This window comes from Lynx canadensis, chromosome D2, assembly GCF_007474595.2.
Source record: "Lynx canadensis isolate LIC74 chromosome D2, mLynCan4.pri.v2, whole genome shotgun sequence".
Taxonomy (NCBI): Eukaryota; Metazoa; Chordata; class Mammalia; order Carnivora; family Felidae; genus Lynx; species Lynx canadensis.
The window spans coordinates 55,256,838-55,277,601 of NC_044313.2; the positions used below are offsets into that span (position 1 = coordinate 55,256,838).

Sequence of the window (20,764 nt, forward strand, 5' to 3'; positions counted from 1 at the left end):
GACGGCCCAGGGAAGGGTGGGGAGTTTCTCCTTCCCATTGCTATAATTATTAAAGCACACTTGCTCCTGGGAGAGAGTGCCAGCAAGAAAGTGTCAGAGAGGAAGGAGAGAGAGAGAGAGAGAGAGAGGAGAGAGAGAGAGAGAGTCTACCTGGGTTGCTGAGGATGCTGGGAACAGAGCAGATAGGAACAAGAGGAAGCACAGGGCTCTAGCTGGGTGACTCGGCTGGGACACGCCCATACGGCCACTCTGGAGGCTAGACGTTCAAGTGCTACGTGCCACTGATAAGGACAGCTGCCCCGGGCACTGGCCACCCCGCTGCCCCCAAAGAACTCATTCTTCCCACCAGAGGGTTTATGGGACCTGCTCCAGCCCCATGCCAGGCCAGCGTCTGTTCCGCTCAGCATGTCCCATGCTGGAAAGGTTAGGAAGCATCTTGAATGTCACCCATGGCAGGTGTGAGGGTGTGATTTCCAGCCCGAGCAGGGCGAGGTTATACCAGGCTAGGTCGCTGAGTCCTCTGACTACCCTTCATCACGCGGGCCTCCTAGAAAGCAAGGCCTGGGCTCCAGCTCTACACGGAGTCTGGGCTGTTCCCGTGTTGTGATTTATCACGAGGCCGCTGCCTTTGTCCCCCTTCATCAACACCAGGACTGGTGGGCAGCGTTTCAGATCTTCCACACCCCCCACTTCAGAAGGCACCACGGACCGCGTCCCTCAATGTCCTCTGTACTTACACCCAGATGATCCATTCCTGCTCGAGATTTACTTCCAGGGAGAAAACGGACCCTATAGATTAATGGGCACGCTGTCTGTCGCCTGGAAACGCCTCAGTGTGGCTCCCTTTTGGCTTTCACTGTTAGGACACTTGGGGGCAAACTCAACACCCAAATATTGGAATCTGCTCAATTCAGTCACCTAGTGAGACCACCTAGTCCCTTGGCTTCCCCCGGATACGCTGTGACATTCCCCCTCTGTGTCTCCAGTCGCTCTGGGCTTTCCTGTTAAGCGCCCCCGCCCCGGGGAAGTAAGAAATCTGAAATAAACAACCAGCCCAGCAGCATCCACAGTATCCCCAACCCTCCACCTGCCCAGCAGTGTGGCCTGGCCCCTGTGGTCCTGAGCACTGGAGCTCCCACCCCACCGGTGTCCTCCTGGGGTGGAGGAGACAGCCTCTCCCTTGCCTGCGGGGTCTGCCCCAGCCTAGAGGAGAACTTTGCAAGGGGGCCAGAAACTTCTGGCACTAACTTTGAAGCAGTCCTGTGGCTGGGAGAAGACAGAGAGGTTTCTCTCCTGGGGTAGAGGTGGCAGTAGGTGGGGTGGGAGAAGACTTGCCAGGGATTCTAGGATCTGAGGTCCTTGATGTCAAGGAATTGTGCCTTGAAGGTTTAATACTGGAGGAAATAAAGAAATGCAGTGGGAGGGGAGAGGAGGGAGAGAGGGGGCCCCGGGGGTGGGGACCATACAGAACGGGGACAGCCAGGACTCAGGGTCCGGTCCCCGTTGCAAAGGGCCTCGATCAAGCTCCCGCTCCTCTGGAGAGGGTGAGTGGAAATTGGACTCAAGCCAGCCTGACTCCCTGGGCCCTTGCAGGGAAGTCAGCCCAAGCTCTGCCGGGACCACTCTGCAACCGAGCTGACCCGAAACAGTGGAGATACGTGCCAGGCCCGCAGCATCCAATGCCCCCCATCTAGGGACAGCATCCCCGTGCCACCGTGGGCCAGCAGAATGCGTTCACCCCGTGTAGGCAAGAGGACCCCCCACGCCGAGGCTGCCCCAGGGCTGCCCCAGAGGTCATGGCCACAGTTGCCTCCCAAGACTGGGCTTGGGGGATGGGAGGAAACCCTTGGTCTCTAGAGCTTGGCTCAGCATGGAATTGCAGAGGAGAAACTGATCCAAGAAGTCCTTCCCTGCCGTTTGCCCTCTCCAGTGATTTTCCAGCTTCTGGTTTTAAAGAGCTTTCCTCCCTAGCCCTAATTACCCATTATTTAGACAGAAGCTGGTATTGATCGAACTGTTTGGTGACTGGCACCCAAGCGGAGGGACGTGGCAGGTCAGGGCCTTGGCCCAGGGTGCCCGGGGACCCAACAATGTGAGCTCTGAGAAGAGGCACCATTAAGATTCTCTCATAAGCCTTCTCCCTTCCCTGGGACTCTGGGGGGCCTTCTGCTCCTGAACGCACACCCCCTCCTTCCCTGTTTCCTGACTCCCAAGGGGGGCGTGGGTGGGCACCTGCCTGCCACACACCTGTTTCAGGTAAGCCCCCAGTTCAAGCCCTCAGCCCTTCACTCATCCAGGCTGCTCTGCACCCTCTGGGGACAGAGAACTTTCTCCCTTTTACCGTATCTGTTTATCAAAGCACTGCGTTGAGGCTTGGTCCAGACGGTGCCGGGACCCTGCACACAGCCAGGAGAAGTCAGTGCCGCCACGAGCAGAGCCAAGGTCCGGGCCTTCTCTCCAGAATGGAGCTGCCTCCAGGGCCACAGCTGGACAACAACGAGGCTGGGAGATGGGGCTCCTCAGGGGTCTTGATCCACCCCCCCCTCCCCAACCTCAGCCCCAACCCAAAGTTTCTGGGCTGTCAGGCTACAGATTTTCACAAAGTCCTCTTGAAAGGACTTTGAAAGCACCCCCCACCCCCACCCCCCTTGCTCAAACGCCATTTCCCCTGCCTGCCTGCCTGCCTGGAATGGGCCCGCAGAACAAGCTGTCCTCTCCCTGAGAGCACGTTCCAGCACTGCGGCCCCACCCTCGTCTGCCGGGTGGCTTGGGTAACATGAAAGCTCTCGCTCGACTGGCAGACCCAGGATCCTGACACACAGTAGGACAGCGTAAACGCCCACGGGACACGCTACTGCGGAAATGACGCGGCACGACTAGAGAGGGGTGACAATACATAGACATCAGTAAACACGCTAGACGGAACCCCGTGTCCTAGCTGGCCATCAGTGGCAGACATTCTTTACTACCCTAATATTCTCGGGCACGCCCTCGTGTCCCAGCCCCCTGGCACCTGGGCGGGCCATGGATGGCCTCTGGTCGACCGGACCCAGGAGGCAGTGCCGTGCGTCACCTCCTGGCCCAAGCACGGAAGGGGAGACGCAAGTTCTCCTGACTGTTCCTTCCTTGCCAGGGGCGCCTGTGGTGAGACAGCGGCAGGGGCACGAGGGCGAAGCAGGCTGATCGCCGAATTGCCCTGGGGAGGCCACGTGCGCATGGAGTCACCCATTTTGCATTTGTGGGGATGAAAAAGAAGTCTATCGTGTTAAGCCCACGAGAGGACAGCAGTGAGCACGTGACCTCGGCCATGGCTCTGAGCCCCGAAGTGGCTCTCCAAGTCCCTGTAACAGGTCCTCTCACAGTCACATACATGCACACTCAGGTACACGTATGCACACCCACATTCCTCTGAACGTCTCGCGTGGCTATCACAGCAAGGTGTGCTTTGCATGGCCTCACCTCCCGCACGTCGGTTCCAGGCCCCAGGCCCTCTTCCCTCTCCATGACCATCACCCCAGGGTGGCTGGTTCCCCTAGCCCCCCTCCTCACCTGGCTCCCCAATCTCTAATGTGGGGCACCGGACAGCCCCTCCCATGAATCATGATAAATAACTAAGGGGTGATGCTTCCCAGGAGTATCGATAAGGTATTAAAGCATCAAAAACTTAAAGACACAAAAGAATGACACCCTAATGGTAGAATTTCTGGCACAAACAGGAGCAGGGACACTTTCCTGGCTCAAACCTATCCTGGTCCCACTGAATCTACTCTGCCCCTCACAAAGGTCCCCCTGCAGAGGGCAAGCCCAGCCTTGGCCTCACCCCTTTCCCCTTACTCCTGCTCTCTTAAGGGATTCAGCTCATTCCCCACTGCTGACTCCTTAGACAAACTTTCCAAAGGCTTTCACCCTGCAGGCTCCCTTAAGGAACCTGGAGGAACCACTCCTTGAGAGAGGGGAGAGAAAGGGTGAAAGAAGTGAACACAGGGAAACCCCAACCACAGTAACCCTGCCTTCTTGCCTCCCTTCATGTGGACAGGTTACAGATCCGTCCTAACCTCAGGAAATGGAGAGGCATGTAGGTTTGAATGCTGACCCCTTTACCTGCTATGGGGCCCTGGGCAAGGCGCTGAACCTCTCTGAACCTCATCTATATAATGAGAACAATCATTCCTGATTCCTAGGACAGTTCTGAGAATTAAGAGGAGAAACACATCTGAAAGTCCCTGCTTTGAAATGGACACTCAGTAAATGACCCTTCCCTTCCATTCCCCAGCCCAAGGCCAGTAAGTCTCCACGTGACCAGAGAACAGACATAAGAACCAAGGGGACAGATAAACCAGCGCCCCGCCTGCCCACAGCCTCTCCATTCTTAAAGAAGGAGAGAGAGAGAGAGAGAGAGAGAGAGAGAACCTCCTTTTTGGTTAAGCATTTGTTAAGGAGAGGCTCTAAGAAAATATGAAAATGTTTTTATTAGATATTTCAGGCTTTGGGGATAGGCTCTTAGATTTCTCTCTCCATACCTACAGGGGTTACTAATATACTACTGAACAGTGGAGGGAGAGGGGAGGCATGGCACCCCAAATTCTGCCCCCACAGTATCCAGTGGACTGCCCGAGGACCATGTGCGCCTGGCACAGCGTTAAGGCCTGGAACAGTCAAGATGAGTCAGATGCAGTCAGAGTAGCAAACAGACCCCTGCCACGAGCTCTGCCAAGCAGGGATATTCAGGATACTTCCGAAGAACAGAGTGGGGCAACGCACTGTGGTGGTGGAAGGTGGCCACGGGAGTCCGGGAAGATAGAGCCTTGAAGGGGAAGAAGGAAGTACTAGAAGGTGGGGATTCTTAGCACTGAAAAATGCAGGTGCAAAGGCCCAGAGGCATGAGGTTGCATGATGTGTCAACATAGCCATAAATCCTCAGGGGGCAGGGGACAACAAAACAGTGGTAGAAGAGGGCGAGACAGGAGAGGCAGGCGGCTTGAGTCAGAAAGGGCCCTGCATGCCAGGCCGAGAAGCTTTTATCCTGTTGGCAAGAAAGACGCATAGAAAGACTTTTGAAAAATATGGTAAAATAGGGGCACCAGGGTGGCTCAGTCGGTTGAGCGTCTGACTTCGGCTCAGGTCATGATGTCACGGTTCGTGAGTTCGAGCCCCGCGTCGGGCTCTGTGCTGACAGCTCGGAGCCTGGAGCCTGCTTCCGATTCTGTGTCTCTTTCTCTCTCTCTGCCCCTCCCATGCTCGTGCTCTGTCTCTCTCTCTCTCTCTCTCAAAAATGAACATTAAAAAACATTTTTTTTTAATCGTGGTAAAACAGCCATCACATAAAACTCATCACTTGAACCATATTTGAATGCGCGGTTCAGCGGCCCGAAGTAGATTCACCGTGCTGTGCCACCATCACCACTATCACCTCTAGATCTCTGTCACCATCCCACCCTGACCTCCCTCCACTCCCTCCCGCGGCCCCTGGTGACCACAGCTCTACTCTGTCTCTAGGACATTGACCATCTTAAGCACCTGACGTAAGAGGAATCACACGATATTTGTCCTTCGGTGACTGGCTTATTTCACTCAATATACGTCCTCAAGGTTCACCCACGCATAGCAGGTGTCAGAATTTCATTTTTTCCCTTCGATGTTTTTTTCTTGTGGTAAAACAAACATACCATAAAATGTGTCGTCGTAACCATTCGCAAGGGCACAGTTTTCCACGGTATTAAGTAGGTGCACGCCGGCATGCCACCATCGGCCCCATCCGTCGCCAGAAGTCCTCACCTCGCAGAACTGAAACTCCGTACCCATTAAACGATGGCTACGGAAGGATGTTAAAGTAGATGAGTAGCCTAGCCCCATCTGTACGTTGAAAAAGACTCTGTACGTTTAAAAAGACTTCTGCAGTCGTGCAGAAGACAGATGGGCGTGGGCAGCCACTGCGGGCAAAGAGACTGTGGGAAGTTATTACGGATAGCAAATCATCTCCAGCTCAGGTACCAATTCCGGTAGATTGGTAATGGCTGTCTGGGGTTCTGTGTTGAGAAGAGAAAAAGTGCGATGATGGACTAATGATGTCTGGCGTGGGCACAAGACAAGGAAAACGGGGTATGTGTGCTAGGGATTTACCAATCCTGGGCTAAACAAAGAAGATAAGAACCCAGCATAGAAAGAAAGGGAGAGGCAGGGGCACCTGGGTGGCTCAGCCGGCTGAGCATCCAACTCTTGATTTTGGCTCAAGTCACGATTCCAGGGTCGTGGGATCGAGCCCTGCATCGGGCTCCACGCTCCGTGTAGAGCCTGCTTAAGATTCCCTCTCTCCCTCTGCCCCTCTCCCCCACTCACACCGTCTCTAAGATAAAAAATAAAAAGAAAGAAAGGGACAGGTAATGTGAGAGACACGTCGGGAGTAGAAACAGCAAGACTGAATGACATACTTACTAAACAGACTCAGGGACAGAAAGGTTGACTTGTGAAGTTGTGGATTAGGCAACTAACTTACTACCACTCACTGCATTCTGGAAGATAGGTAGGAGAAAAATTCCGGTTTGGATTTGTGTCTGGGGCGCCTGAGCAGTACTTTAGGGAAGGCCCAGTGGGCGGGGGCCTCAGGAACACCAGCGCTCAAAGAGGAGCCAGACAGGGAGGCCAAGATGATCAGAGAGGTAGGAGGGGAGGCCTGGGAGAGAGCCTGGGGAAGTGAGAGAGGTGGGCCGTGTGGGACGCTGCATGGAAAATCACATTCAAGGTCAAGGATGAGGCAGCCCGATGCTTCTGGTGCCCCTCTCTTTCCACGTGTTCTTTCCAGGCTGTTCCAGAGAATGTTCTCACCCTGCAGGGGCTTTGAGAGGAGGGGTATCCCCGCTCCTGAAGAATAGGGCCCAGGCCAAGCAGGCATGGGGAGGGAGGGTGCTTTGAGCGTCCCGGCAATGCTCAGGGTGGGGTCGCACAGGTGTTCCCTTTGTAGTATTTCTTCCATCTCTACGTTCAAGTTCTATTTACTCTTTTGTCTGTGAGATAGGTGTCACAATTGAGGTCAAAAGTAAAAATACGAATTTTAAAACAGGCGCAAATGGAACAGGGCCTAACAGACAAACCCTAAGCTGCCCAGTGTCCCCTCCCAATGCTGCTGCTGTCCCCTCAACCAGGTCAGTGGTTTTCCACTTGGCCATAAAGCGTTCTGGCCACAAATCTCTGCGGAGAACCCTGAGGAGCTGGGGACGCGTCTGCCCCCTTGCCGGTTCCCTGCAACGTATGTGCTGTCGTCTGGGTGCTGCTATGTCGGCTCCCACCAAACAAATCACCAAAGGCTCACAAGCCCTGGGGGCGGGGCAGGGGGCTCCATACACACAACCAGACGGCAGGGACCGTGGAAATCACCCTCTCATTTTGAAGAGCAGAGACTGACGCCCAGAGAGGGCAACCAACCTGTCCAGGCTCCACGGCAGACTGAAAATGGAACCAGAACTAAACCCAGGCCCGGACTCACAGGCTGACCTTCCTCCCACCCACCTCCAGGCTGAACTGGGGCCTGTCCCCCCTAGGATTCCAGCCTCTGTCCCTCAGGACCCACACGCCTGGCCATCGGCTGCAACCCCTGCCCTTCTGCCACTGGCCCCATCTGCCCCACTTTTTCCTTCTCCTTCATTCCCCTGCCCCCCACCCAACACCCCATCCCAGGCAAATCCAGTGGGGGTGGGGACCCCTCGGGTGACGGATGGGCCACGCACTATTTTCGCCTGTCACGCGGGCATACCGAATGACAGACCTTGGGAACCGGCATTAATACCGAAGATTTATAGTCAAATCTGTCACGGCTGAAGGCACTTCCCCCAAAGTTGGCTCGGCCTGAAGGTCGCTTTTCCGAGGTGATAAGTGCAAAAAAGATGTCCTCACCCGCCCTTCCGGGCCCTCCCCCTTCCAAGCAAGAGCTCAGGCTGCGCAGAAGGAATCAGAGAAGAGGAGACAGGAATGGAACTTCTCCAAACGGAACTCTGAGCCCATCACCCACATGCTCCCTCCCTTCTAAGCCCACTCCCGCCATGATCCTACAGCGTGTTCACACGTGGCTGGGGGTGCCAGGAAGGGCCAGAGGATGCTCTGGGGATGTCACTGTATGCTCGAGGGTCAAGCCAGGCGAATCATCTCTCTGGCCCCTTGGAAGTGATGGTCTGGTGGGTGGCGAGGGGAAGAAAGAGCTGCGTCTTGGCCCAGGCAAGGGGACCCCGTTCCAAGCCTGCACAGCTTAGACCCGCATCTGATCCCAGGTCCCATTGGAGAACTGGGACTGAGGGGCCTGGAGGGAAGATAAATCACTGCTCCCGGGCTTCCCAGTGAGGGCAGAGGTCAAAGTCCACTCACTCACCTAATCCTTACCAAGAACCTCAGAGGATCACAGGACAGAAGGGCTGAGAGGGCCCTTAGAGACTGATCCGGCCAACAGTCCCATTTTACAGATGGGAAAACTAAGGCTCAGAGGAGCGATATAAGAGTCCAAGTCTGTTCATTCCTTGGACAATTACTGACACTACAGTGGGGACTTGGCCTGTCAGCCAGGGCTCTTCACCTGCTGCTTGCTCTGGGGAGAGCCCTGTACTATGCACAGAGCGGGCACAAGGACAGATAAAGAAGCGAGACTTAAGCATGTGGACCCTTGAACCACAGTGGGAAAGGGCAATGATCACGGCCAGTGCATGGGTTCAGCTCACCGTCACAATGACCAGGAGTGATACGTTATTTTCCCCATCGTACCAATGAGGAAACTGAGGCATAGGTCTGACAGCTGCTAGTTATGAGAATTCAGGGCCCATCTTCTGACCACCATGCTCTACTCTCTCCCAGAAAAAGTCAACCTGGCAGACACTGTCATAGACAGCCCTTGATTAGAGCCAGTATTTGGCAGGTGAGGGCTGGGCTCTCCAAGAAGGGGAAGAGCTCGTTGGGCTGAGGCGATCTCTGAAGGCTTCCTGGAGGAGGCAGCAGAGACATCAGAATAGAGCAGGAGCCTTCCCAGTAGGAAGCCTCCTAGACTTGGGGCTGGCAGACACACCCATTGCCAAGGAGCTCACCATTGAGCCCGCCTGGGGGACTCCCTGGAGGCAGGGTCATGGGCCCTTGGCAGAATGAGCTGGCTGGGGTGGCTTGGCAGTGCAGGCTGCACTGGCAGCTGGTGACCAACACCACGTAGAGGGGGCGGGAGAGGCAGTGGGTGCCAGCATCCTAGACTCCAGAGCCTGGCACGAGAGTGGCGCCATCGCTGGGTTATAGATGAGCTAAATTAGCTGTGACGCTCATTAGCGGCAGCTCCTAATTAGTGAAAATTAATATTGGCTTTGATAAAGACGTTGGCACCAGTCTCCAAGGCAGAGGCATCATCGACCTTGTCAGCAGGGCTAACGACTGGGTAAGCGGAGGCGACAGGGGGCCTGGGAGTGGGCAAAGGGTCCCTGGAAGGGGACACAAGGCTCTCCGGGACACTGTCCCCCTGCAGCTCTCAGCCCTGGGGGCAGGGCCACGAGCGTTCCCTCCCAGGGCTCACCTGACCCTCCAGCAGTCCTTCCGCAGGGGCTTATCCCCATAGCAGGGATGCCCCTGGGAGCCTGGGGCAGCGAGAGGGCCAAGGAGACTTCACCTATAACTACCTTTAATATTGTTTGGCTGCTTTGTGCCCCAGGCAGCGTCGTAAGTGTTTTCACAGATATTTAATGTTCTCCAAATCCCCAGCAATAAATCCTTCCATTATTTCCATTTTCCGGAGGAGGAAAACTGAGGCTCAGGGCCATGAGTAACTTGCCCTGGGACATATGGGTAGCAGGACTTGGACCCAGGCGCTCTGACTCCAGAGCCATGTTCCTGACCTCCGTGTGATCCCACCCTTCCCCCTGACCCCAGCCCCAGAAGCGACAACGTGGAGGCCAGCACACCCAGCATTGACGCCGTACCTGGCACACAGCAGGTTAGCGACACACACTTACGAATGAACAAATGACTAAGCAGGGCGAGCTCTTTGATCTTCCAGAGTCTTTATATTTACTTACCTGTTACCGCCTCTTCCTCAACCTATTTCATATTCTGGAGAACCCGAATTTCAGTCGGGGGCCACTAAGGCCTTTCTCCTGAGCCCACCCAAGACGGTCCCCGGACTCTACATCCTAGAACACTGCCTCTCCGGTGAGGGGCAGAGGGAGGGGCACACAGAGGCACCCCTGCTTCCCAGGCAGTGACTGGAAGCCCGGAGGCCTCAGCTCGCCCAGGTCCCAGCTATGCTGTTGCCAAGTGACCAGCTCTGGGACCTCGTCCCTGGGGCCCCTTGGGAGGTGACTTGGCAGATATGGCTTCCCTTCACACCCGTCCCTGCTCCCCAGCTGGGGACCCTGAGTCCCTCCCAGGGTAATGAGGGGAAGTAACAGATACATCTATTTTTAATCCAAATAAAGGGAAAATGTTTGCCACCATGGAGCTTATAAAAATAACAATGCATTATTCGGGCATTAATAACAATAAAGATGTCAAACTGTCAGATAAGAAGTTAATCTCATTCGAGCACAATTAAAGATGCTATTATCCCACCACCTGGGGCCACTTTGGCTTTTAACACTCAGCAGGCTTAACAGATAAAGGAGCCACGCCAAGAGGATGGGGGGCACTGGTGCTGCCACCCCCGGCTTGACCCACGGCTCAGCCGCCCCTTCGATGCGTCCTGCGCAAGGACGCAGGACGCAGGCCCCACTTAGCGGCGGAGAGCCTGGCAGGACCCTCAGGGCCAAAGGCCGGGGGGCAGAGCAAGCTGGGGCCTGGGTCTTCATGCCTGCCATTTACTGAGCCTTCCTTGGATGAAGGATTCCTAAGCAGGTCCTCGGGAAAAGCAAGAAGCCCCCTGCTCCCAAGTTCCCGACGCTGTGAGAGGGTCCAACCGGGAAGACAGAGCACCGTTTGGCGTGGAGCGGAGAGGGAATCCAGTGAAGGGAATCGGTCACACGGCGACGGAGGATGCTGCAGTGACCCAGAGATCAACAACAGCAGGAAGCCACCACGGCCACTCTGCACGGGAAGGACAGGGAGGAAGCGATGTTTCCAAAGCCTAGGGGCTGTGGTCACCTGGTGGGAGCTGGAGCCACCGCCCCAGGAGAGAGCGATGGGGACAAATACACTGGCTTCTCCCTTCCTCCCGCCGTCCAGGCTCCTGCCACGGCCTCCCGTTGGCTACATCCAGATGGGAGCTGGCTGACCCGGGAGTCGGCCAAAGGCAGCCCACAGGGTCAGCTCCCTGCAGTTCAGAGCAGAGCTGGAGAAGGTCAAGAACAGACCCGAGGCCAAACAAGCCTCAGGGCTCAGCCCTGAAATTGAATCCCCCACGGTTCACTGAGCGCAGATGCCATTCCGGGCACACCTATGCGTGTGGGGGATACAAACACGAATCAGACGTCACATCGGCCCTCATATTACTGCCTGGCTAAGGAAACACACACATAAACAGATCATTTCCAAGTAATATGACAGGTCCTAGGCTGTATCCCCGGACTGAGCACAAAGAAGGAAGTCCAGGAAGGCTTCCTGGAAGAGAGACATCGGGAGATAGATGAAGGGAAAGGAAGAGGAAAGGAAACCTAGGAAGCGTGCACTGGGAAGCAGGAATTACGAGAACAAGGCACGGAGGCAAGGAACGGGAGGGCATGGGCAGGTTATGACAAGCACAGCGGGCTCTGGCCGTCCTCGTGTGGCCTCTGGGGCACAGCGGGGTCCATTCAGCCTGTGCTTCAGTGCTTGGGACGTGGCCAGGCTCCAGAAGGTGACTTGGCTATCACAGGTTTGGGGGCGATCATGAGACGAACAGAGAGGGAGGTCCCACCAGAGAGAACACGTGAAGGGGGACAAAGGGCACATTCCCAGGAAGCACCGCAGCTGGGTGGAAGGAGACTAAGAAGGGACAGTCACAGAGATAGGAGGGAAGCAGGAGGGTGCCCAAAGAGCAGTGAGTTGAAACACGGCAGAGAGTCTGGGAGGTAAGGTCTGAAAAGCGCCTGCTGGGCCAGGCACGGGAAAGGCCACTGGCTGGCCTTAGCGTGAGCCCCGTCAGTGGCGTGTGGGAGCAGGAGTAGGGCTGCAAAGGGCAGGGGAGTGAACGGGGGGGGGGGCGACTGAGGTCAAGAGCAAGCAAGTGTAGCCCACCCAGTCAAGAACCCGGCTGCCCAGTGTGTGAAATGACAACTTCGGCTCCCCAAAAGACGCCGACTGCTAAGGGAATGGAGACAAGCCACAGCCTGGGAGCAAATATTTGCAGATCTTACATCTTGCAAAAGCCTCCTATGCAGAATTGTATAAAGAACTCTCAAAACTCACTAATAAGAAACAACTCATTTTTCAAAAGTGGTCAAAAGCTTTCAACAGTCACTTCACCAGAGTAGCACGCGAAAAGACGTTCGACAGCATTAGTTATTAGCAAAATGTAAATGAAAACCACATTGAGAAACTCAATTGACCTACTAAAATGACTAAAATTAAAAATTCCTCCCATAATGGAGGTTACCAGGGGTTGGAGGGAGGGGAGAGTGGAGAGCTATTGTTTAATGGGGCCCGAGTTTCTGTCTCTGGTGGTGAGAATGTTCTGGAAACACAGTGGTGACGGTTGCCCAACACTGTGAATTGCTTACTGCCACTGAATTAATACACTTGAAAATGGTTAAAACGGGTAAATTTTGTTATGTGTATTTCACCACCATTAAAACATAAATAAAGGAAAAGACCTCCCATGCCAAGTGCTGGGGACCAGAGCAGCTGGGGCTCATGCACACTGTTGATGGAGGGGGGGGGGTGGTACAGTCACTCTGAAAAATGGTTCAGCAGTTTCTCAGGAAGCTAAACACACACACAACCCAGGCGTCCCACTCCGAGACCTTTTCCCAAGAGGAATAAAAGCCTAGGTCCACACAAAGCACACAGATTTCATGGCAGCCTTATTTGGAATAGCTCAACACTGGAAACCACCTACATGTCCAGCAACAGGTGCATGGATAAAGAAATTGTGGTTTATCTTTGCAACGGAACGTAATTCAGAGATAAAGAGGAACGCACTGTTGACGTATGCGATCTCACAAATGGCTCCAACGATGACGCCAAGGGACAGAAGACAGACAAAAAGTACGTGCGGTATGATACCATTTACAGAAAATTCTGGAAAACGCAAGCTAATCTTTAGCGACAGACGCAGATCAGTGGTTTCCTGGGAGTGGTTACCAGGGTGGGGAGAGGAAGGATTTCAAAGGCGTGCGAGAAAACTTTTGGGGGGGTGGTGATGGATAGGTTCGCTACTTTGTGGTCATGGTCTCATGAGTAGGTAACATATCTCAAAATGATCAACTACACATGTGCAATGGTGTCGTTTTTCATTTATGTCAATTATACCTCAACAATGTTGTAGAAAAGCTTGTTTTTCTAAAGACAGTTGGGTACAAAAGGAAGGAGAGTTGGTACGGGGTCCAGGAGGGCTGTGATTTAGGATGGAAGGGACATGAGCCTACCTTGGGGCTCCTGGGGGCACGGGGGGGGGGCTGCTGAGCCTTCCTCGGGCCCACAGAGAAGAACCCTGAGAGGCAGGAGCAGCGGCTGAGAGCCAAGTTGCCTGCCTCCCCGCCACCCTCCCACCAGTCCCTGCACAGAGGCGGTGGCAGCTGTGTAGGGAACCAGCGTTCCAGTAAGAGGAACAAAATTCACCGTGAACAAGGGAGGGTGTGGGAATCGCACAAGCGGAGGACTCCCAGAAGTCACAGGCAACGGAAACCACCTCCAGTGGTGCATCAGGGAGGATTTTGTGGAGGAGAACCTTGCAGGGACGACACGAGCTGAAAAGTCCCAAGATAAGTACAGTCCCACCATGCTGCGCAACTGACCCCGCCCCCGCCCCGGAGTTGTGGAACATGACAGCCCAGAGAACGCGTGGGGGATGACAGCAGATCTTTTGAGGGGAGCCAGGGCCGGAAGGGTGGTGAATCCAATCACAAATGGCCTGGCCTCGTAGACCAAGGGGCCTGGGATCGATGTGTGGGTGGTGGGAGCCCCTGAAGGCTGTGCAGCCGAAGAATGACACCCACGAGGGCATTGCTTCAAAGACCCTGCATGTATCATGATCAAAGACCGGCCATAGCTCACCATTACCTAGGCTCAAATCCAGGTAATGAGGATTTGGTGTCAGGGCTCCCACAATGGGACCATGCCTTTTCACACCATCTTTTCTGCCATGACTCCCTCCCTCAAGCCCTCTTGCAGCCGGACGAGCCGACCCACTCTCCTTGGGCACACAAGGCCACTCGTGGACTCTGCTTACAGTGTCCCCTCACCCAAATGCCATTGGTATCCATGACATTCATTCATTCATTCATTCACTCATTCAATAAATACCTTTGGAAGTCTCACTGTGTGCCAAGCCCCCAGCTAGGCACCAGGGACCCAGCATTGAAGAACAAAGTCCCTGCCCTTGTGGAGGGGGTGGGGGGGAATGAAGAGGTGGGGAGGCAGATAATAAACATATAAACAGTGAATACTTTTAGCAGTTAGGTGTCAAGAGGTAAACAAAACAGGGTAATGGGAGACAGGGAAGAGAGATAGGTGTGGGCCACATTAGAGACGGCAGTCGGTGAAGGCTTCCAGAGAAACGAACAACGAGGAGTTCCCAGTTTTTTTTAATCTCTCTGTAAGGACCCAAGGCAAGAGTGTTCCGGGCAGAGGAAGAGCAAGTGCAAAGGCCCTGAGGTGGGAACATGCTGAGCTTGTTCCAAGACCAAAGGCAAGTCCCATAGCCAGAACAGAGTAAGCAGGGAGGGAGGGGATAGGAAAAGCAGTCAGAGGTGGGCGGGGCTCGGGCCACGTGACTTTGCTGGCCAAGGGAGCAGTCTGGGTTAAGTCTGACTAGAAGGGAAAGCCCAGGCAGGGTTGTAAGCAGGGAAGGGCTGCCCCGATCTACATTTTAAAATGACTGCTCTAGCTGGTTTAGGTGGATGGTGGACTGGATGGCTGTGGAGGGAGGAGGGGAGGAAGCTTCCTCCTCCCTCCTGGAGGAACCTGTCTAGATACCTCCTTATTCATTCATTAAGGTGACACTCGGTGAGTACTTTCCATGTGCCCGGCCCCATCCAGCTCCACCGCCCACATGGGCGACCAACCCTGGGGCATTACTACCCTTCAGTCTCCTGGCTTGTACCAGAGAGAGATCTCACTGTCTCAGCAGAGCCCTGTCGCATAGTAAGTGCCCAATCACTGTTGTCACTGTTACTCTGTGTCAGTGATGACCCCTCTCTGAATGTCTTCATGGTGGCTGCCATTTAGATTGGGCTCCATCATAAACTCCTGTGACAGACTCTCTTGGTTACTGACCTCAATCTTTATATGTAGGTGGTTGGCTGTGCCTCCCACTAAATTGAAAATTCCTTTTAACATTAACAATAAACATGTGGCGCCTGGGTGGCTCAGTGGCTCAACTCTTGATCTCGGCTCGGTCGTGATCTCACGGTTCATGAGATCGAGCCCCACGCCAGGCTCTAGGCTGACAGTGCAGAGCCTGCTTGGGATTCTCTTTCTCTCTGCCCCTCCCCTGATCGAGAGTGCGTGTGTGTGTGTGTGTGTGTGTGTGTGTGTGCGCGCGCGCACGCGCATGCACTCATGCTCTCTCTCAAAAAAAAAATACTAAAGCAAAAAACCAATAAATTTAAAGCTCCCCCAGTGCCAAACACAGGGCTCTGCTTGTGACATTTGTAGGATGAAGGACAGAAGATGGAACATGGAGGAGGGAGCAGGAGGATGGAGGAGAGAGGAAGAGAACAGAGGAGGAGGGAGAAGGGAGGGGGGAGGAGGAAAGAGGGGGGAGGAGGAGGACGGAGGGGGAGAAGGAGGAGGGAGGGGGAGGAGGGCTGGCCTGCCTGGCAGGGCTGGGCTGAATGCCACTCCTGGGGGCAGATGACGTTGTTCTTACAGCAGAGCACCCTTTCTGGGCAAAAACAGCCATCTTCTCCTGCGCCACCGAAAGGGTTGACCAGAGGTCCTGGGGACCAGAGAGACAGGCCCAGGGGACAGTGAGGACATCTGGGAGAAGAAAGCTGAGCAATGACAGGAAAGGGGACAGGGCAGGGGGAAAGGGGCGTGGAAGAGGGAAAGGTACACGAAAAGGGACGCATGTCACATACGGCAGAGAGCTTAATAACTGGGTCCGGCTCTGGGCTGGGAGCAGGGGGACCAGGATGTCGGAGTCATGGTCCCTCCCTGGAGGTCAGCCCCATCTGGGGAGGTGGGAGGACAGATAAGGAACTAATGGCTGAACCCAGCATGCTACGTGTGACACAGAGGTCACGTGAAACAGCCAGAAGCCCAAAGGAGGAGTAGCCAATGCTGCCTGTCACCCCAGAAGAAGGGTGTCTGCCAGGGGGCAGGTAGCGACAGGACCCTGGGCTCTGCAATGACCCCCAAGCAGTCCCTGCCTCCGAGTCTGCCTTTCTTCTTCATCTCCGCCCGTTGAGGCTCTGCCCGGCATCCACGGAGACCTGCCTCAAATCCCCCTTCTGCACGAGGCTGACCCCGGACAGCGTTTGTCCAAGTGCCTGTGCCACACACCGAGCCTCAGACACACACGGTGCTCCCTTAATCTTCGGGAAAGGCCAACCACGACCGTGCCCCCAGTGCATCCCGGGGGCACCTGCCCAGACGTGCAGCAGAGACGTGGCGTCTGACTGCAATGCCTGGGCCCCGCCCCGAGGGCATGCCTCTCCTGCACCACCCCCATCCCTCTCAGCCCGGGCACTGCTGGTTGGCTGAGAAGGCTCTGCCCTTCCCCCTCCAACAGAATCCCTGGTAAGCCGGGGCCCCTGGGAATCTCCTTTCTCAGGGCAAAGACTCACTTTCCAGTTGGGGTTCCTTCGCCACAGCGCACATCAGCGCTGCGGGAGAACCTGCCCCAAATGCCCGCAGTCAGGGCCGCCCCGGACACAGTGAGTGGGAACCTCGGGGACCTGCCCCTCCAACGCAGCTACCTGCCCTCCCCCGCTCCTCTGGCAAGGACACGCGGCCGGTCTGTTCCCCAGAAGGTCCTGTGGGGCCTAAGGTGGGTTCCAGAGGCCGGGGCAGAGCAGGCAAAGACCAGTTTCTGGCCCACAGCTACCGACCGCCTGTCACAAATTGCTCTGGCAGCTTCCTCCTCTGCCCGGAGCCCGAAGCTTCTGAACCGCTGCGGTGTGTAAGCGTGTGCGCATGAACGGGCACACCCATGCAAACATTGGTGCGTGTGACTTGCCCACGCCCTTCTGCCTTCCCTTTCCCTGACCCGTCACCCCGGGCCGGGCCGAGTCCGGTGTGATGCAGGTGCACAGCCAGGCAGGGCAAGGAGATATGCTGGCAGAACTTGGAGAGCAGGGCACAGGGGGGCAGTGGGGAGCACGGGGGCCGGGGCAGAGGCCAGAGCTGGCTGTCAGGGTTTGCTCATCCCTACTTTCTCTCTGAGGGGGAAGAAGTAAAGGCTTGCCGCCTCCCACTCTGAAAGGAGGCTCAGGAAAAAAAAAAACAACCCTGCAGGGGCAGGACGCATGGGCATCTGGAACCAAGAGACGCCAGCAAAGAAGAACTGGGGAGCACGAAATGGAGTCAGAAGGTCTGGTTCCCCGTCCAGCTTTTCCTTAACTTGCAGTGTGACCTTGGGGCTCCACATACCCTCAGTCTGCTCTTGAGCAAAGTGGGGAGAACAGTAACCGATTCTCACAGCGCTGTCTGGATCCCAGGCACAATTCTAAGCTGTTTACTTACACCACATTTCTGCACACCAGCCTTGCACGGCGGATACTCTCATCATCCCCATTTCACGGAAGGGGAAGCCCAAGCACAGAGAGGTGAAGTCACTTGCCTAAGGGCACAAAGAGGGTAGGTGCCAGAGTCAGGCTTTGAGTCCTGGCAGTCTGCTCCCAGGCTCTTAACCACTGCACAGACTACCTCCTCGCCAACCTTGCAGCCTTGTGGGACTGGGGATTCAGTAAAGGACTTTGTTAAAGGTGTGCCTCAGTGGTTCTCAAAGAGTGGTCTCCAGATTAGCGGCATCAGCATCGCCTGGAGGCTGGTGAGGAATGCAAATTCTCAGGCTCCGCCCCACACCTGCTGAACCAAACCCTGGGGATGGGGTCCCATAACCTGTGTAGCAAGCCTTCCAGAGGATTCCGACGCACACTGAAGTCTGAGACCCACTGGTGTATACGTTTTCTACCCACAGAATGTTCTTATTCAAGTTCACACTTTTCTGTTTGTAAGCTTGACTTGCTGAAATTAGATGGCTGTTCCCAGCAGCCCAAATCCTGGAGATCATTCCCTCTCTCTCTTCCTCTGGGGTCTCCAAAGGGGCTCCGTCAGCCATTTTGCCTGGAGCCAGCCCCTCCTCATCCGTCCTCCTACCATCCTCCACAAAGAAAAACACAGCCGATGCCCTTTGAGTAATAATAACCCCAGAGCACACGCATCCCTACGGGGCTGACAAGCGTACTTTTGCCCTCCCTGAGATTCTAACTTCATAATAAATAGCAGCCTCCAAGGTGGTCTGTGACTCCGTGGGCATGCACACACACACACACACACACACACACACACACACACACACACAAACGCGCGCGCACACAGGCAGCTGCCTCAGCAGGCAGTGGTCCATCAAGGGGGTGGGGAAGCCAAGTCCCTCTTGCTTTATGGACCTTCCTGCTTTGACTCTGTCCCTGGGGTGTGGCAGCAGGAGCCGGCCAGCAAGGGTGTGGGTGACGTGCGGGCTCCAGCTGAGACATTCCCTTCTGAACATCCTCCTCCTCCCGCCCTCGGGAGGAAAATTATGACTTTCTCAGGGAGGAGGTCTTTTTATTTTTCACGTTTTCTCCTCTCCCCTCGTTCGGCACACGGCACTAATTTATGACTATTTTCCCAAGTCCACCGAAGTAAGAGGGTAATGGCTTTCAGCCGTTTGCTTTCTCTCACCTGTCATTCACCGCCGGGTACCTGACAGGACTGCAGACAATGTTCCAATCACAGGGGCTGGGTTTTTTGTTTTTTTTTTTTTTTCCCAGGGAAGCGAAGAATTCATAGTGGCCGTGGGGAGAGTTATTTCACTCCTGGACGGAACGACGTCAGGTAAACAGCTGTAAAAATTCATAACCTGCGGGGCTGCCTCTGGACAGGGGGTGGGCGCATCGCCCACAGCTCAGGCTCCGAGCTGGCCTGGCTGGGGGTCCGGAGAGCCAGGTGGCACTCAGTGACTCAGGCCCTCAGCTCCTATTACACCCATCAACTCCAGCCTCTGACCTTGAGTAGGTCATAATCTGCTTCTTTGTACCTGAAGCGCTCAGCTGCTACCTGGGGAGAACGTTCTTTACCCTCAGGGTCAGGAGGATGATGGCCAGGCACAGACAACAGTGGTCTAGAGCCCAGGGGTTCCCTTGTGGGGGGTCTCCTGTCCCCAGCCCAGTGACAACTGGCAGGCTGCTGAGTCTTGGTGGCTCATGTGAAAAACTGAGATATTCTATACCAGTGCTGTTCGTGGTCTGACCAAATTCGCAATAATAGAAACATTCTCTATCCGTGCTGTCCTGTGCATCCGCGTTGGCTACTGGGGGCTTGAAATGTGACCAGGCGAATGTGAAAGTGAGTTTTATGTTTCTACTTAGATTGTAATTAACAGAAGGGTAAATAACCACACGTCTAGGGGCTACTGCTTGGGACAATGCAGTGTTCTACTTTTATGCTTGTAGTATCTCAAACTGACTATAGGTCCTCTTCTGTTATTATGAGGACTAAATGAGAGAATGCATACGGAGTCTGGGCACCTCTTTGGCCCTCTGTAAGTGACAATTCTTATTAACTCTATGGGGCACAGTCAGAAGGACAGGAGGAAGGGGGGATTTGAACTCAGGAGTGTCAGGTTAGAGCAGCACTTTAAGTAACTTACTTTCCCGCCATTGGTTTTCAGTTTAACTGGCGAGGAACTCCAGCTGCCACTGCTGAGGGACACGTGGGACACATGGCCAGGGTCAACAATCAGTTGTCCAGGAGAGGTCCTGTTGCCCTGCACCGTCATCCCCCTCCTCTTCTGTACCCCCGCCCTCCCCCCCACCCCCATTCCTCACACTTCTGGCATCACCCAAACCATAAGGAGGAGTCATCTGCCCAGGATCTGGCAGAGTGGGACTGAGTGGAATTGCTCTTGTCTGAGAAAAGTCCTCATCACAGGCAACTGGTGGGTCTCAGAAGACCCCCGTCTTCTCTGCAGCCAGAGCCTCCAGGAGGTGCAGCAGGACCAGCTGGGGGAATGACTCCTGGACCATCTCTTAAGGCTGTGCAGGCAGGGACTCATGGATAGGCTGCACTGGATTGTTCACTACTTCTGTGACCACGGGCAAGTTCATTGTTCTCTCTGAGCCTCAGTTTCCTCATCAGCTACATAGAGACATAAATGCCTACATGATGGGTGACCATGAAGGTTGGATGCAATAACATGTACAAGGTACCTGGAACCTCATAGGTGCTCAATAAACAGAAGCCATTGTTACTACCATCACGATTATCCCGAGGCAGCAGAGCACACAGGGTAAGAGGCTAGCGGCTGGTGCCATACCACTCAAGTTCAAATACCATCTCCACCCCCGCTCACCAGCTCTATGATCTTGGGCAACTGTCTCCCCGTTTCCCCTTCTATAAAGCGGTAATGATAACAACAGCACCTTCCCCACAGAGTCGTTATAAGGATTAGAAGAGCTTACAGCAATCACTGATACAG

General features: G+C 54.8%; 1 protein-coding gene across 1 annotated transcript in view; it reads right to left on the reverse strand.

Moving 5' to 3' along the window:
* The window catches only part of LOC116738373 (cadherin-23-like), a 186,758-nt gene extending 166,693 nt beyond the window's left edge, over window positions 1-20,065 (reverse strand). Inside the window, exons 1-5 of the mRNA XM_032595163.1 lie at window positions 19,937-20,065; window positions 19,294-19,344; window positions 17,770-17,866; window positions 9,530-9,590; window positions 9,343-9,416 (exon numbers count right to left, since the gene is read on the reverse strand). Of these exons, the coding sequence (XP_032451054.1) occupies window positions 9,343-9,416; window positions 9,530-9,590; window positions 17,770-17,866; window positions 19,294-19,344; window positions 19,937-20,065 (412 nt within the window). The remainder of the gene's footprint in view (window positions 1-9,342; window positions 9,417-9,529; window positions 9,591-17,769; window positions 17,867-19,293; window positions 19,345-19,936) is intronic.
* Between the last annotated feature and the right edge of the window lie 699 nt (window positions 20,066-20,764).